This window comes from Saccopteryx bilineata, chromosome 5 (genome assembly GCF_036850765.1).
Source record: "Saccopteryx bilineata isolate mSacBil1 chromosome 5, mSacBil1_pri_phased_curated, whole genome shotgun sequence".
NCBI classification, from domain to species: domain Eukaryota; kingdom Metazoa; phylum Chordata; class Mammalia; order Chiroptera; family Emballonuridae; genus Saccopteryx; species Saccopteryx bilineata.
Genome location: NC_089494.1, coordinates 115,358,313 through 115,372,741, shown reverse-complemented (window position 1 = coordinate 115,372,741; position 14,429 = coordinate 115,358,313). Strand labels below are relative to the sequence as shown.

The 14,429-nt window shown below is 42.0% G+C and overlaps 1 protein-coding gene across 2 annotated transcripts in view; it reads right to left on the bottom strand.

Moving 5' to 3' along the window:
• CFAP221 (cilia and flagella associated protein 221) overlaps window positions 1-14,429 on the bottom strand; it is a 94,191-nt gene that overhangs the window by 31,263 nt on the left and 48,499 nt on the right. For both annotated transcript variants that reach the window (XM_066280217.1, XM_066280216.1), the window contains exons 8-12: window positions 10,052-10,211; window positions 5,907-6,027; window positions 5,711-5,822; window positions 5,404-5,512; window positions 3,596-3,683 (exon numbers count right to left, since the gene is read on the bottom strand). In XM_066280217.1, coding sequence (XP_066136314.1) covers window positions 3,596-3,683; window positions 5,404-5,512; window positions 5,711-5,822; window positions 5,907-6,027; window positions 10,052-10,211 — 590 coding nt within the window. The remainder of the gene's footprint in view (window positions 1-3,595; window positions 3,684-5,403; window positions 5,513-5,710; window positions 5,823-5,906; window positions 6,028-10,051; window positions 10,212-14,429) is intronic.

Below are 14,429 nucleotides of genomic sequence, written 5' to 3'. Positions count from 1 at the left end.
TGTGTGTGTGTGTGGCAGAGACAGAGAGAGTCAGAGAGAGGGACAGATAGGGACAGACAGACAGGAAGGGAGAAAGATGAGAAACATCAATTCTTCATTGCAGTTCCTTAGTTGTTCATTGATTGATTTCTCATATGTGCCTTGACCAGGGGGCTACAGCAGACCGAGTGACCCCTTGCTTGAGCCAGCGACCTTGGGCGCAAGCTGGTGAGCCTAGCTCAAATCCAATGAGCCCGCGCTCAAGCTGGCGACCTCGTGGTCTCGAACTTGGGTCCTCCGCATCCCAGTCCAATACTCTATCCACTGCGTCACCACCTGGTCAGGCTGTTCATAATCATTTTTAAAGACTGAACTAGAAGAAACCTCTTCTGATCACCACATTTCCACCCTATTCAGACGTAAGAGAGTTATGGTACTGTCTTCCACATTATTCAGAGGTAAGAGAGTAAAGTACTGTCTTCCACATTCTCACCCATTCAGATTTAAGAGAGTTACAGTACTGTCTCCAGGGTGGTGAGCTGTTGAGTTCTGATTTGTACATACCAGGAAGTTGAATTTGAGATTGTGGATCTTAGGGTTCAAAATATAGATTTTGTGGAGAAAGACCCAGATCCCCACAACCACTAAGAGTAAAATAAAACAGGTAGCTTAAAGAATGGCAAATAGGTTCTTAGCTAGAAAAAATGAGGAATATTTCTTACGTCTTGGTTAGGACTCTGCTTATTTATGGCAAACATTTCAGAATTTAGTATGATTGCTCTCCCCACAGGCTCATCATGCAGCTATTGTGCTGACTCCCTCTACATTCTCCAGCCCTCCCCCTCCTTCTTTTTGCCATAAGCCTTGGGTTTCCAGGTGTTCTTTGCCACTGGGTCGCCTGCCAGGATTCAGCTGCCAGATGAAATCCGGCCACACAGAACAGGGTCCTGCAACACTTGCTCCTCCACTGCCCTGGGGTCTCAGGGTGGCCTGCTCTTCCTTCTGCTTGTTCTGGTGATGGATGGTGAGGATGTGACAGGTCCTTTCCTGCTCCCCTCCATATCTTTTGCAAGTCTCTCTCCAGACCCTGTCCCCACAGTCTCTGCAGCTGGCCTTTCTTCCGGGATCAGTAGCTCCCTCTCTGTGTGCAAACCTGACTATACCCACAGTCCATCCTTTCTTTGCCTTCTCCAGTCCCTTCTCCTGTTCAAAGACAATCTTTCCCTCTGTGATGGCCCTTTGCCCTCAGCCTCTAAACACGCTCAAGTTCTTCCAATTAAAACACCCCTTCCTTGAACACTCCCTCTCGCTCAGGGTTCACTTGCTCCTGCTCATCTCAACTTCTCCAGAAACTACTCACTTCTACGCATTCCTTGAGAATTATAGTGTGGCTTTTTCCCTCCTCAGGTTTACTGGAGTTACTATCCCTTGAGGCACACAGGGACCTCCACATGGCCATGTCCACTGCATACTCTGCAGGCCTTATTACTCTGGAATGCTCTCTCCACTTGACTGATGCCTGCACATCTGCTCTCTCTGTTCTCCAGGCCCCTTGATTTCCCAACCATTTCTCCTCCATCTCCTTAGTCTCTACTGCTCTCTCCTTACATCATGAAATTTTCTAGAATTCATGCCTTGGCCATCTTTCTCAAAATACTTTCTCCAGGTCACCACATTTGTTACATGATTTCCGTTTCCACTCTATGCTGATCACTCTCTAGCTTCTGTCTCCAGCTCAGACTCGCTCCTTCAGCGACTAGCTGGATGCCCTCCATTCATCCCAGATGTAACATGTCCCAAATTAAACTTTCCATCTTTGACTAAGCCATACTTTCCTCCATATTTGAGATCTTATTTAAAACCACACAGGCACGCGCAAGCTGGAAACCTAGGAACCGTTCTCCCTTTCCTTAGTCCCCATTTCCAATTTATCTACAGGTTCTAGCTTTATTGCTGCCCCGGCACACTGTGTATCACATGTGCCCCTTCTATACTGTGATCTTGAGGGCAGGTACTATGGCTCATTTTCTGGCACAGAATCTACATACAATGGGCATTCAGTCAATACATGTGTCAAGTGAATCAACAGTTGGGTTTGTTCAAATGCTGGTGATTCCAGCCTTAGCTCTCACACTGACTGGGTGTGGCATGTCTGTATCCTTTCATCTTTAAACAGAAAATATTCCATTGTATGGTTCACAGAAAACACTTGGTATTTTGTTTTTAAAATAGTGTGCAAAGGATCTGAACAACACACTAAATTTAAATGCTAATCTAATATGTCCCTTTCCTAAACGCTGAGATTTATCAATGTAGTGATTTTACATCCTTTTAAAAAAATAAATTACTTTATTTAAATATCTGATTTGGACTCCAAATCTAGGAAGAAAATGTGTTCTCTAGGGGAAATATATTCATACCTGACAAGATACATGGTTTTGCCCGTCCCTCCTACCCAACACTGCCCCTGTGGGCAGCTCCGAGTGTGGAGAGCACATACTCCAAAGCTTAAATATATGTGTATGACTGAGTTGTGTCCTTCCAAAACTTATTGGTTCAAATCCTAACTCCTAGTCAGGAGATACGATATTTAAGGAGGTAAACAAGTTACAATGAGATTAGCAGAATGGGCCCACATCCAATGTGATTGATGTTCTTAGAAGAGAAGGAAATTTGGACACACAAGAAGAACGGTGTGAAGGTACAGGGGAAAAGTGGTCATCTACAAGCCAAGGAGAGAGGCCTCGGGTGGAACCAATCTTGCCAACATTAATCTTGGTCTTCCAGCCTCCAGAGCTGTGAAAAATAAATTTCTGTTCTTTAAGCCACCCAGTTTGTTGTATTTTGTATGACAGCCCTAGCTGATTATACAAAGTGATGATTCTGCAAGTCCTACCAATCAAGTCTAAACCCCTGTGACACGAAGCCCCAGCTATGTCCTATCACTTTTGGCTGCTGTGCGTCCTGTGCTTCAGCCATTATGGACTTGCCCTTACTGTTCTCTGCACCTGCCCAGCACATACCAATGTCTAACATCCATGGTGAGCCCAGGGGTTGCACAGTCCCATGGCTGCCTTCCCTGTACCTACAGGTGAGGCTCTGGTGACTCAGATGTGTCCTCCTCCCCCACCCAGTTTTCCCCTCTCTGCTCAGCTGCTTTGGATGTCTCTCACTTGGAACTTTTGTTTGGATCTGGCTCTGGCTCTGGGTCTGGCATGGCTCCTGGTTATTGTCTTTGGGTTTCTCTCACCTTCATGCTCTGCAGATCACAGATCACTGCACACCTGGAATTCCAGTTCAAACTGGAAGCGTTCCCTCCTCAATTGAATGCCTTTGTCATCTTTATGACTTTACAAAATTATACTGTGTCTCAAAGGAAGATTTCCAATGAGATGAGTTCTCTCTCCTCTCTGGCATTTGGATCCCCCTAATACTTTGGAGAGGTCTCTTGTGACATTTACAGCCAGTCTTGATTTATAGTTAACAATTAACTTGCCATCAGTCTCCTTCCCTCCAACTTAATACTGTTTTCTTTCCCTTGAAATGGCATCTTGCCTACAGCAGGAATTCAAACAGTTAGTGAAATAAATGATATCCAGTTAGCAGTGATTCTAACCTTGTATTTGGCGTTTACTCTTTGCCACTCTTCAGTAATGTCTTTTCTAAATTTAAAAGACATACTATCTTTACCAAGGTGCACCTGCCTGGGGAGAAAAAAAACAACTTCCAGAACCCATCAGAATACAGTAGGCAATTTTAGAATGGAGTGTCTTAGCTATAGTCTCTGACTGAAAGGGATGCTAGGATATTAAAGGAGACTCCATGGAAAAGAGAAGTTGTAAACTTTAACATAATTAAGATGAATAAAATATTCCATAAAATTAAGCTTATCTTTTAGTGATACATGCTGAAGTATTTATGAATTAAATAAATCTGGGCCTTGGCTGGTTGGCTTAGTGAATAGAGCATAGGCCCAGCATAGAGATGTCCCAGGTTTAATCCCTGGTCAGGGCACACACGAGAAGTGACCATCTGCTTCTCTTTCTCTCCCTCTCTCCCTTCTCTCTCTCTTCTCCTCCCTCAGCCAGTGACTTGATTGGTTCAAGTGTTGGCCCTGGGTGCTGAGGATAGCTTGGTTGATTTGAGCATCGACCCCAGGCAGGGGTTACGGGGTGGATCCCTGTCTGGGTGCAGGCGAGAGTCTGTCTCACTATCTCTTTTCCTCTTACTTAAAATAATATCTGGATGTTCAATATCATTAGTCATCAAGGAAATGTAAATCAAACTATAATGATATACCACTTCACACCCACTAGGATGATGACAACGATGATAATGATGACAATGGTGAGAATAACAAAGAAAAATAACAGGTATTTCCAAGGATGTAAAGAAATTGGAACACTTAAACATTTCTGATTGAAATATAAAATGATTTAGCCATTGTGGAAAACTTTGGCAGCTCTGCAAAAAGTTAAACACAGCATTACCACATGACCAAGCAATCCACTCTTCAGTATATGCCCATAAAAACAAAAAAGATATGTTCATACAAAAACCTGTACATTAATGTTCATAACAGCATTATTTACAATCACACACACAAAAAAGAAAAACACCCAGATGTTCATCAGTTGATGAATGGATAAACAAAATGTAGTATGTCTGTACAGTGGGATATGGGATATTATTGAGCCATAAAAGGGATGAAATCCTGATAGATGTTATGACATGGATGAACCATGAAAACATGTTAAATGAAAGAAGCCAGTTACAAAAGGCCATAGATTGTATGATTCCATTTGCATGCAATGTCCGGAACAGGAGAGTCTATAGAAAGTAGACCGGCAGTTGCCAGGGCCTGGGCGAGAGAGGAACGGAAACGACTGCTTAATGGGTGTGGGGTTTCTTTCTGGAGTGATAGAATTGTTCTGGGATTGATTAATGGTGATAGCTACACAACACTGTGAATACATCTAAAACCTCTGCATTGTACATTTTAAAATTATTAAAATGGTGAATTTTATGTTTTGTGAATTTTATCACATTTTAAAAAACTCTGGTGTATACTGTATCTCATGAAGCCTGGCACATGTTCAAAATAAGTAGTAGCTGTGGTTTTAAAATGGAAGGGGGTGTCTAGAGAACTGTTTTAGATAAAGGAGACTAGAGAGACATGAAAACTAAATACAAATTGTATGGTCTTTGATTGGACCCTGGACTCCTCCTCTCCAAAAACAAAACCCACAACTACAGGACAGTAACAGGACAACTAGGTACTTTTGTGCACGGGCTGATGACTACAATATTACTGTATCAGCATTAATTTTCTCAAAAGTTATGACATTTCATTGTTTCATATAGAAAAGCCATTACCAAAAATAAAGCACTGTCACCTGATAGAAATAATTGCTCAGTATTTACCACTTAAGGTGATTTTCAGTCTCTTCACAAGTCTCCTGTCTGACTTTCTGTTCAAACAGTGCTTCCTTCATCTGTCTTGTTTTTGAAATCCCATTTCCTTGGTCCAAAACTGAGGGTGGGAGCAAACAATGATTACACCAGTAATCAAATAAAAGTCATCTGCCGAGAGAAACGCACCTTTCTAATGGCAAAACTTAGCCATCTGAGTTCTGTAGGTATTGTGCATAAATATAAATAGTAAATGCCACAAGCAGTAATCCTTTCATATTCTGCCCAGGTGCTGATTTATGGTGGATCAGCTAGTTACCTTCTCTTAATTCTTTAATCTTTAATTTTCCTGGTTCTTGGTTTAAAACAGTTGCCACAGCAAATGGATTTGATAAATCCACTGGAAATCGTAAGTTCTGATACTCAATTTCCTGGGACCAAATAAGAAGGAAAAAATTCACTATTTTGTTTCTCTCTCATTCCTCCCCATTATGGTCAGCATGATGTCCATTTACCTTAATCTTCGGAGGTGTTAACTTTGCTGGCAGTTGGTGAAACTTTATCCATGTCATTGACTTTTCTGGAGGAATCTCTACCTTCTTAGAAAGAGTGTTTAATCTTTCAAATTCTTCTAATCTATAGTTTAAAACAGACATTAAATTAGTATATAATCCAACAACTCAGGATTCCTATTTTTACCATCCTTCTGATGATGCCATGATGTATAGTCCATTAATTTGTAATTGAAAATCAACTGGTGTGCTGAAACATTGGTTTACTAAAAAAAATGCAATGCCAGCATACCAAAGGATAGCAATTTACATCAAAATAGCTTACCAATGGCTGTTTTTCCTTACATTCTCAAAGAACATAACAAGTGGAAAACATGACATGCTGAAAATTGCTCTCATGGTCTATCATAATTTATTTCTAGACTATTGGTTTTCAATAGCTAAATTTACTATATTTAAAAAATCTTACATTGATTTATCTTTCTAGTAAAAGAATGATTATGCTCACTGTCTGTAATAAGATCTTCAAAAGGTGATTCAGACCAACGTTTGAGATCTTTTTTGTAACTGCAAACTGCCTTTGAACATATGTAGGCATAGATAGTGCTGCTAATAGGCCTACAAAAGCTATTCGAGTCATTTATTATGACATGTAGTAGAACTACATTATGTTTATAAATGCTACCTAGGAAGCATTTCTTTAAGTAAGAATACCTGAACACTTTTGTTTTACAGGATACATGTTTCCATGATATTATAGATATAAGAATATGCTGATGTTCATTCATTCTGACAGCCAATATGCACTTGCTGAGCACTTAGTGCACAGGACCCAGCACTCAACATGAGCAACATGCCAATCTCAAATGTAACATCATCTAAGTAAGAGTATCCTGAAAGGTTCCTGGCATGGGAGAACCTGTCCTCTGGTGAGACGCACACTGATGGATGTGCTGTGACTGGTGTGCAGGGATGAGGTGCTTGGTTAGGGAGGGAGCAGTGGCTCAGCACCCACATTTCAACAGAGCTCTGACATCACTTCTGCTGTAAAATTGAGAAACAACAACGCGAGGGTGCTATAAAACAATCTCCTTAAGAAATCTAATTGCTAGTGTTAACAATAAAAATGGAGTGGTCTAAGACAGTGATAAACTAAAGACTGACACATGATATTTGGCTGTGCCAAGTTCAGGACATGAGTAAATCCATCATAGACCCTATTCTGGAACAGAAAAATCAACCTATGAGACTTTTTGAGAACACTGGAGCCAGAATCATAATTTTTTCCTTCAGGGTAAAATTTATATGTTATAGGACTATTTGCAGTTTGGGGAGATGTGCAGGTCTTGAGACATAGTCCTTTGAAATGTCAAGACTGTGCTAAATAAGACATTAAATTAGTTGGGAAACCAAAACAATAGTTCTGACATAGTATATGTCAGCACTCGTATAGTGCTCCTCCCTTCCAGTGCTTTCATGTAGTTAAGAACATATCTGTAGAAAGACATATAAGCAAAAATCCTGCTCAAGTAATATCTTTAGGAAGAAAATCATGACATACATATGCAATGATAAATCAGGAAGTTACACTTAATATGTGTTATGATGTAAATGTGTAATGCATATCCGGGCATGATAAGAAGAGAAAAATAAAAGCTATTTCTTTATCACTTTCAAAATATTCATAAGTAAAAAAAAAAAAAAATATTCATAAGGATTTTTCAAGATTAATATATATAGCATGACAAATTTACCTTTTTACTTTCATAAAAATTATACATATTAGTATAAAACTTATAATATTAACTAGATACATTGGGATATAAAAATAGAAGCTCACATTCAAATGAAAATAGAGTTTCAGAAAGTATTTGTTATGAAGAAACACAACCCCATTTCATATCTTCTTTTTTTTTTTTTTTTTTTTGAGAAGATGAGAGATAGTGAGAAAGATTCCCTCCTGTGCTCTGACTGGGATCCATTGGACAACACCCCGTCTGGGGCCAATGCTCATATCAACAGAGCTGTCCTCAGTGCTCAGGTCAATGCTTGAACCAATCAAGCCACTGGCTGTGAGAGGAGAAGTGGAAGAGAAGGGGAAGAGGGAGGGGAAGAGAAGCAGATGGTTCTGTGTGCCCTAACTAAAAATTGAACCTGGGACGTCGACACACTGGGCCAACACTTGATTACTGAGCCAAACGGCCAGGGCCCATATCTTGTTCTTTTTAAAGATCTTAATTAATTAATTTTTAGCAAGAAAGAGACAGAGATAGAGACAGAGACAGACTGGAAGGGAGAAAGATGAGAGGCATTAACTCTTAGTTGGGGTTACTTTAGTTGTTCATTGATTGCCTTCTCATATCAAGCCAGTGACCTTGGGCTTCAAGCCAGCAACCTTTGGGCTCAAGCCAGAGACCATGTCTATGATCCCATGCTCAAGCCTGCAACCCCATGCTGAAGCTGGTGATCCCACGATTAAGACAGATGAGTCTACACTCAAGCTGGAGACCTCAGGGTTCTGAACCTGGGACCTCAGCATCCTAGGTCGACTTTCTATCCACTGCACCACCACCTGGTTAGGCATTGAAGATTTTATTTATTGATTTTAAAGAGAGGATAGAGAGAGAAAGGAGGGGAGAGGAGCAGGAAGCATCAACTCATAGTAATTGCTCTTATGTGTGCCTTGACCAGGCAAGCGACCAGTGACCTCAACATTCCAAGTTGATGTTTTATCTACTGTGCCACCACAGGTCAGGCCAAATTCACATCTTTACTCTGACTTGAGCACTGATGGTGTTTTAAAAAATCCTCTCATGTGGCACATTTCCCTTTCTGCCTATGCCAAAGTCACTTGATATACATGAGTTATTTCAACTCCTCTGTTGTAGATATCTTCAGTGTACCATTTCTCATGAGGTTTTGCAATGGACACTTCCCAGAGCAGGCACTCAATTAATTAAAATATTATATTGAAACTTTGAAAAGAATCATATTATTCTGGCCCTGTGATTTAAATTGAGTAAACAATAATACATACATAAGGTCAACAATTCTAACAGTACACCAATAGTCTCAGAGAAAGTTTGTATCCCCTGAAAATACCTTCTTATCAGTCAACGCTTCCCCTCTTGGCAGAAGCAATTACTGCTACAAGCATAGAAATATTCTATGTACTACCATTATATTTTATTTTATTTTACTTTATTTTTTATTTTTTAATTAAGTGAGAGCAGGGGAGCCACAGAGACAGACTCCTGCATGTGCCCTGACTGGGATCCACCTGGAAAGCCCCCTGTGGGGTGATGCTTTGCCCATCTGGCATGCTCCGTTGCTCAGCAGCTGAGCTAGTTTTTTGCCTGAGGTGGAGGCCATGGAGCCATCCTCAGCACCTGGGGCTAACTCGCTCGAGCCAATTGAGCCATGGTTATGGGAGAAAGACAGAGAGAGAAAGAGAGGAGGCAAAGGAGTGGAGAAGCAGATGGGCACTTCTCCTGTGTGCCCTGACCAGCAATTAAACCTGGGACATCCACACACCAGGCAGATGCCCGACCACTGAGCCAACCGGCCAGAGCCATCTATTTTATATATATATATATTTTTTTTTTTTTTTTTTTTACAGAGACAGAGAGAGAGTCAGAGAGAGGGATAGACAGGGTCAGACAGACAGAAATGGAGAGATAAGAAGCATCAATCATTAGTTTTTTGTTGCGCGTTGCAACACCTTAGTTGTTCATTGATTGCTTTCTCATATGTGCCTGACGCGGGCCTTCAGCAGACCGAGTAACCCCTTGCTGGAGCCAGTGACCTTGGATTCAAGCTGGTGAGCTTTTGCTCAAACCAGATGAGCCTGCGCTCAAGCTGGCGACCTCAGGGTCTCGAACCTGGGTCTTCCGCATCCCAGTTTGACGCTCTATCCACTGCGCCACCGCCTGGTCAGGCCTATTATATTTTAAAGTGTATTTTAAGTAAGTTTTTTTTTTTTAGATTTTATTTATTCATTTTTATTAGAGAGAGAGAGGAGAGAGAGAGAGGGAGAGAGAGAGAGAGAACAATTTGGTTACAAGAAAGAAAAATAGAATAGAAGGAAGACTTGGCTTTTTTAAAACAAAGTTTTAAGAATAAACAAAGACATTCCAAAGCTGCAGTACTTTAAAGCCATGCTGGGGTAGCATGTCCCCGTGAAGACGCATTCATAGGGCTGAGAGTTGAACTGGGAGACCCACAGCTGCATTTTCATCTGTGCCATCCCATACTGCAGGGGCGTGAACTCTACTGTCACATTCATTTTCCCATTTGCTGGGATTATTCCTGAGAGGGGAGAAATGAGAAAAATAATGATACCTTTTCTTTGCAAAGTCCCATCAAAGAATCTTATACACCCCCCCCCCACCACATGTACATGTGTGCATTCTTTCCATATAAGCACAAGTATTTCTATCATTTTTTTTTTTTCTTTTCCATTTTTCTGAAGCTGGAAACAGGGAGAGACAGTCAGACAGACTCCCGCATGCGCCCGACCGGGATCCACCTGGCACGCCCACCAGGGGCGAAGCTCTGCCCACCAGGGGGCGATGCTCTGCCCATCCTGGGTGTCGCCATGTTGCGACCAGAGCCACTGTAGCGCCTGGGGCAGAGGCCACAGAGCCATCCCCAGCGCCCGGGCCATCTTTGCTCCAATGGAGCCTTGGCTGCGGGAGGGGAAGAGAGAGACAGAGAGGAAAGCGCGGCGGAGGGATGGAGAAGCAAATGGGCGCTTCTCCTGTGTGCCCTGGCCGGGAATCGAACCCGGGTCCTCCGCACGCTAGGCTGACGCTCTACCGCTGAGCCAACCGGCCAGGGCTCTATCATTTTTATATAGTTTTTTTTTCCTTAAATACACATGAATCGACTTCTGGTATTTACATTGATTTTATCTACCAATTACTACATTAATCCTTTATAATAATTATTTGATTGTGACAGTTATATAAACATAGACATATCAATCAGAAATCACGTTAAATTCCCAGAACTGTCATCTTTAAACTAATTACCAGAGGTCAATGTTAGTGCTGTGAACAACAATGAAAAGCTAAGAGAGCACATAACAGTTTTTGTCCAGATAATTCTGTTCCCTACATTTTGGTATAATTTGATTCTTTCCTTTAAAATCTTCAGGATGGACAACTGTCCTCTTCAAAGGCAAATATCCCACCATGTCTTATTCCTCCCTTGAATCTCTGTTGTTTTCTATCTGGGACATAGTAAGTGCTCAGTAAGAGTGAACAGAAAAAGTAAAAGGGAGAAAGGGAGAGAGGAAGGAGGAGGGAGGACCAACGTGCTAAGTTTGAGAGGGGTTAATGTTCTGACCTCCACAGAAGGTTCTCTAGATGATTCCTTATGCCCCTGGGCATTTGTCCTTTCCTGTCCCTGCAGAGGCCTTGCACATCCTCTCATAAATTCCCAACATACCCCCTTCCCATCTAACCCTCCTCTGAACCCTGGACCATCCTTGCTCTCTATGCTTCACCACAGGGCTGCTCACTCTGCCACCTAAGTATTCCTTGAGCACTTACTGTGTGCCAGGCACCATTTTAGGCACTTGAGAACCAATAATAAACAAAGCATTGTCACAGATCCAAGTTCTAATAACAAACAAAAATAAAATATTACATCATGAATACCAAGAAGAAAATAAAGCAGGGTATGGGGAGGCAAGCAAAATCTGACATGCTCCCTGAGACAGGATGAACAGGAAGGCCTCTCTGGGGAGAAAAAGCTGCAGCTGAGATTTGGGGGAAAAGGGGCCTTTGCTCTAATCCTTAGATGATGGGCTTCTGCTGCCTTCAGGCTTGCCACTGCTGTTCCTTTAGCCTGGGGAGCCCCTTCCTCAGATCTTTTAGTTTTTCCATCCTGTTCTTTGAAATTACCTCTCTACTGTCTGCATTTCCCTGGCTTTGATTATAAATTTTTTTTTTTTTGTATTTTTCTGAAGCTGGAAATGGGGAGGCAGTCAGACAGACTCCCGCATGCGTCCAACCGGGATCCACCCGGCATGCCCACCAGGGGGCGATGCTCTGCCCATCTGGGGTGTCACTCTGTTGAGACCAGAGCCACTCGTGCGCCTGAGGCAGAGGCCACAGAGCCATCCTCAGCGCCCGGGCCATCTTTTGCTCCAATGGAGCCTCGGCTGCGAGAGAGGAATAGAGAGACAGAGAGGAAGGAGAGGGGGAGGGGTGGAGAAGCAGATGGGTGCTTCTCCTGTGTGCCCTGGCCGGGAATCAAACCCGGGACTTCTGCACTCCAGGCCGATGCTCTACCACTGAGCCAACCGGCCAGGGCCACTGAGTGTAAATTTTACAAAAGCAGAAGCCTCCTCATAACAGTGCTCTCACCTCAATAAATATTTGCAATAGGAGCAAATAAACCCAAACTTCAAAGCCTATGTCATCCTACATATTGCATGAAACTCCTGACTCTTCCCAAAATTCTGTCAGCTCTCCAGGATTCAGGTGCTGCCTGAACTGTCACCTTTCAAAGTTTACAAAGCCCTCACTAGATTGCACACCCAGAAGGCAGATAACAGACCCAAAGCGCTTTCATCCTCCAGGATCCCAAGCACAGTGCGTCAGAAATAAGTATTTGTTGATTTCCTGAGAACAGAAGCAAAAATCTTTACATAACACTCACTAGTGATTCAAGGGACCATGCAGGGAAGAGTAGTCCACAGAAGTACTCCATTGTAGCCATCAACCTAAGATCAGCAGAACAGGAATGCCACGAAGGCCTGGAGTTCAATACCTTGACCACCCACTTGGTCAGAAAATACACCGGTTCGACCTGCAATTCATTGGGGGGCTTTAGACTAAGGACATTCTAGTGCTTCTGCTCCAGCTTATTAAAAAAAATAAGAACAAGTTCTAGAGTAGGGATTAATGTTTGCCTTGACCTGGCTGATTTACTTCTAAGTGCTCCGAGCTCAGGCCTCATGCATAGCACACACTGGGTCTGTAGTCTAGGCAACCACAGTACACTGCTTTTTCCATGAGCAGGGACAATGGCTAACACAGCTCTGTTAGCAGAACTTGGCCGCATCTGACTGTCAGATGTTAACAGCCACAAGAGCTGTGCCAGGTCGTCATTGCTTCCTGGTTGGCAAAAATGAACGGTGAAAGAAACGAGAGTTCGTTTCACGTTTTAAAAGTGAGAAAAGCACCCCAAATTTTACTACTTCATTAAAAAAAACCCAAACCATGATTTTATGGCTTCAATTTAGTTCAGATTTTTACCCTTAATACAACCAAGGATAATGTTACATCACAGGGCTGGGAGGGTGAAGAGGCAGAGAGAAAGAGAAGAGAGAACAAAACAGAGGAATAAACTAAAGGCTAAGAAAACCCCAGTTTATCAATAAAATGAATATTATGAAGAAAATGTAACAACATTTAAAAGTGAAGTCACCAGAAAATACGACTATTATCTTCTTGATTACAATAATGTAAAACGTGCCCCAATATGGGCAACTGCTGAACAGAGATGGAAATATGAACATACCTTAGTTGTTAGGATATAAGGCCCATGATGGGGATAATTTAAAAATTTTTTTCTTTTACATGTCCATACACTGTTATTACAATGTAGTTTTATATATATAATTTATTTATTTATTTTTTACAGAGACAGAGAGGGAGTCAGAGTGAGGGATAGATAGGGACAGATAGACAGGAACAGAGAGAGATGAGAAGAATCAATCATTAGTTTTTGATTGTGACACTTTAGTTGTTCATTGATCGCTTTCTCATATGTGCCTTGACCATGGGGCTACAGCAGACTGAGTAACCCCTTGCTCAAGCCAGTGACCTTGGGTCCAAGCTGATGAGCTTTGCTCAAACCAGATGAGCCCTCGCTCAAGCTGGTGACCTCAGGGTCTCGAACCTGGGTCCTCTGCATCCTAGTCCGATGCTCAATCCACTGCACCACCGCCTGGTCAGGCCAAATTAGAAATAATGTTGTTATAATTTTTAAGTAACTTTTTTCTTCAAAAATCTCAGAAAGTACAAACCATTCTCCTGTATGCTTGAAGTGTTAGAAAGTATTAATCTTAACCTTCCAAATTTAGGATTTCACTAGCTATGAATTTTGGAAAACTTCTTAATTTCTTTAGGTCTCAGCTTGGAAATGAATAGCTGCATAGTTTAAAAATTTCCCTAAACAAGCTGCTGAAAAACTCTAAGTTTTTTAAATTAATTTTAATGGGGTGACATTGATAAATCAGGATACATTTGTTTAGAGAAAACATCTCTAGGTTATTTTGACATTTGATTATGCTGCATTCTTATCACTCAAAGTCCAATTGTATTCCGTCCCCTTCTAACTGGTTTTCTTTGTGCCCCTCCCCTCCCCCACCCACTCCCTCTTCTCCCCCTCACCCCATAACCCCCACACTCTTGTCCGTGTCTCTGAGTCTCATTTTTATGCCCCACCTATGTATGGAATCATACAGTTCTTAGTTCTCTCTGATTTACCTATTTCGCTCAGAACAACGTT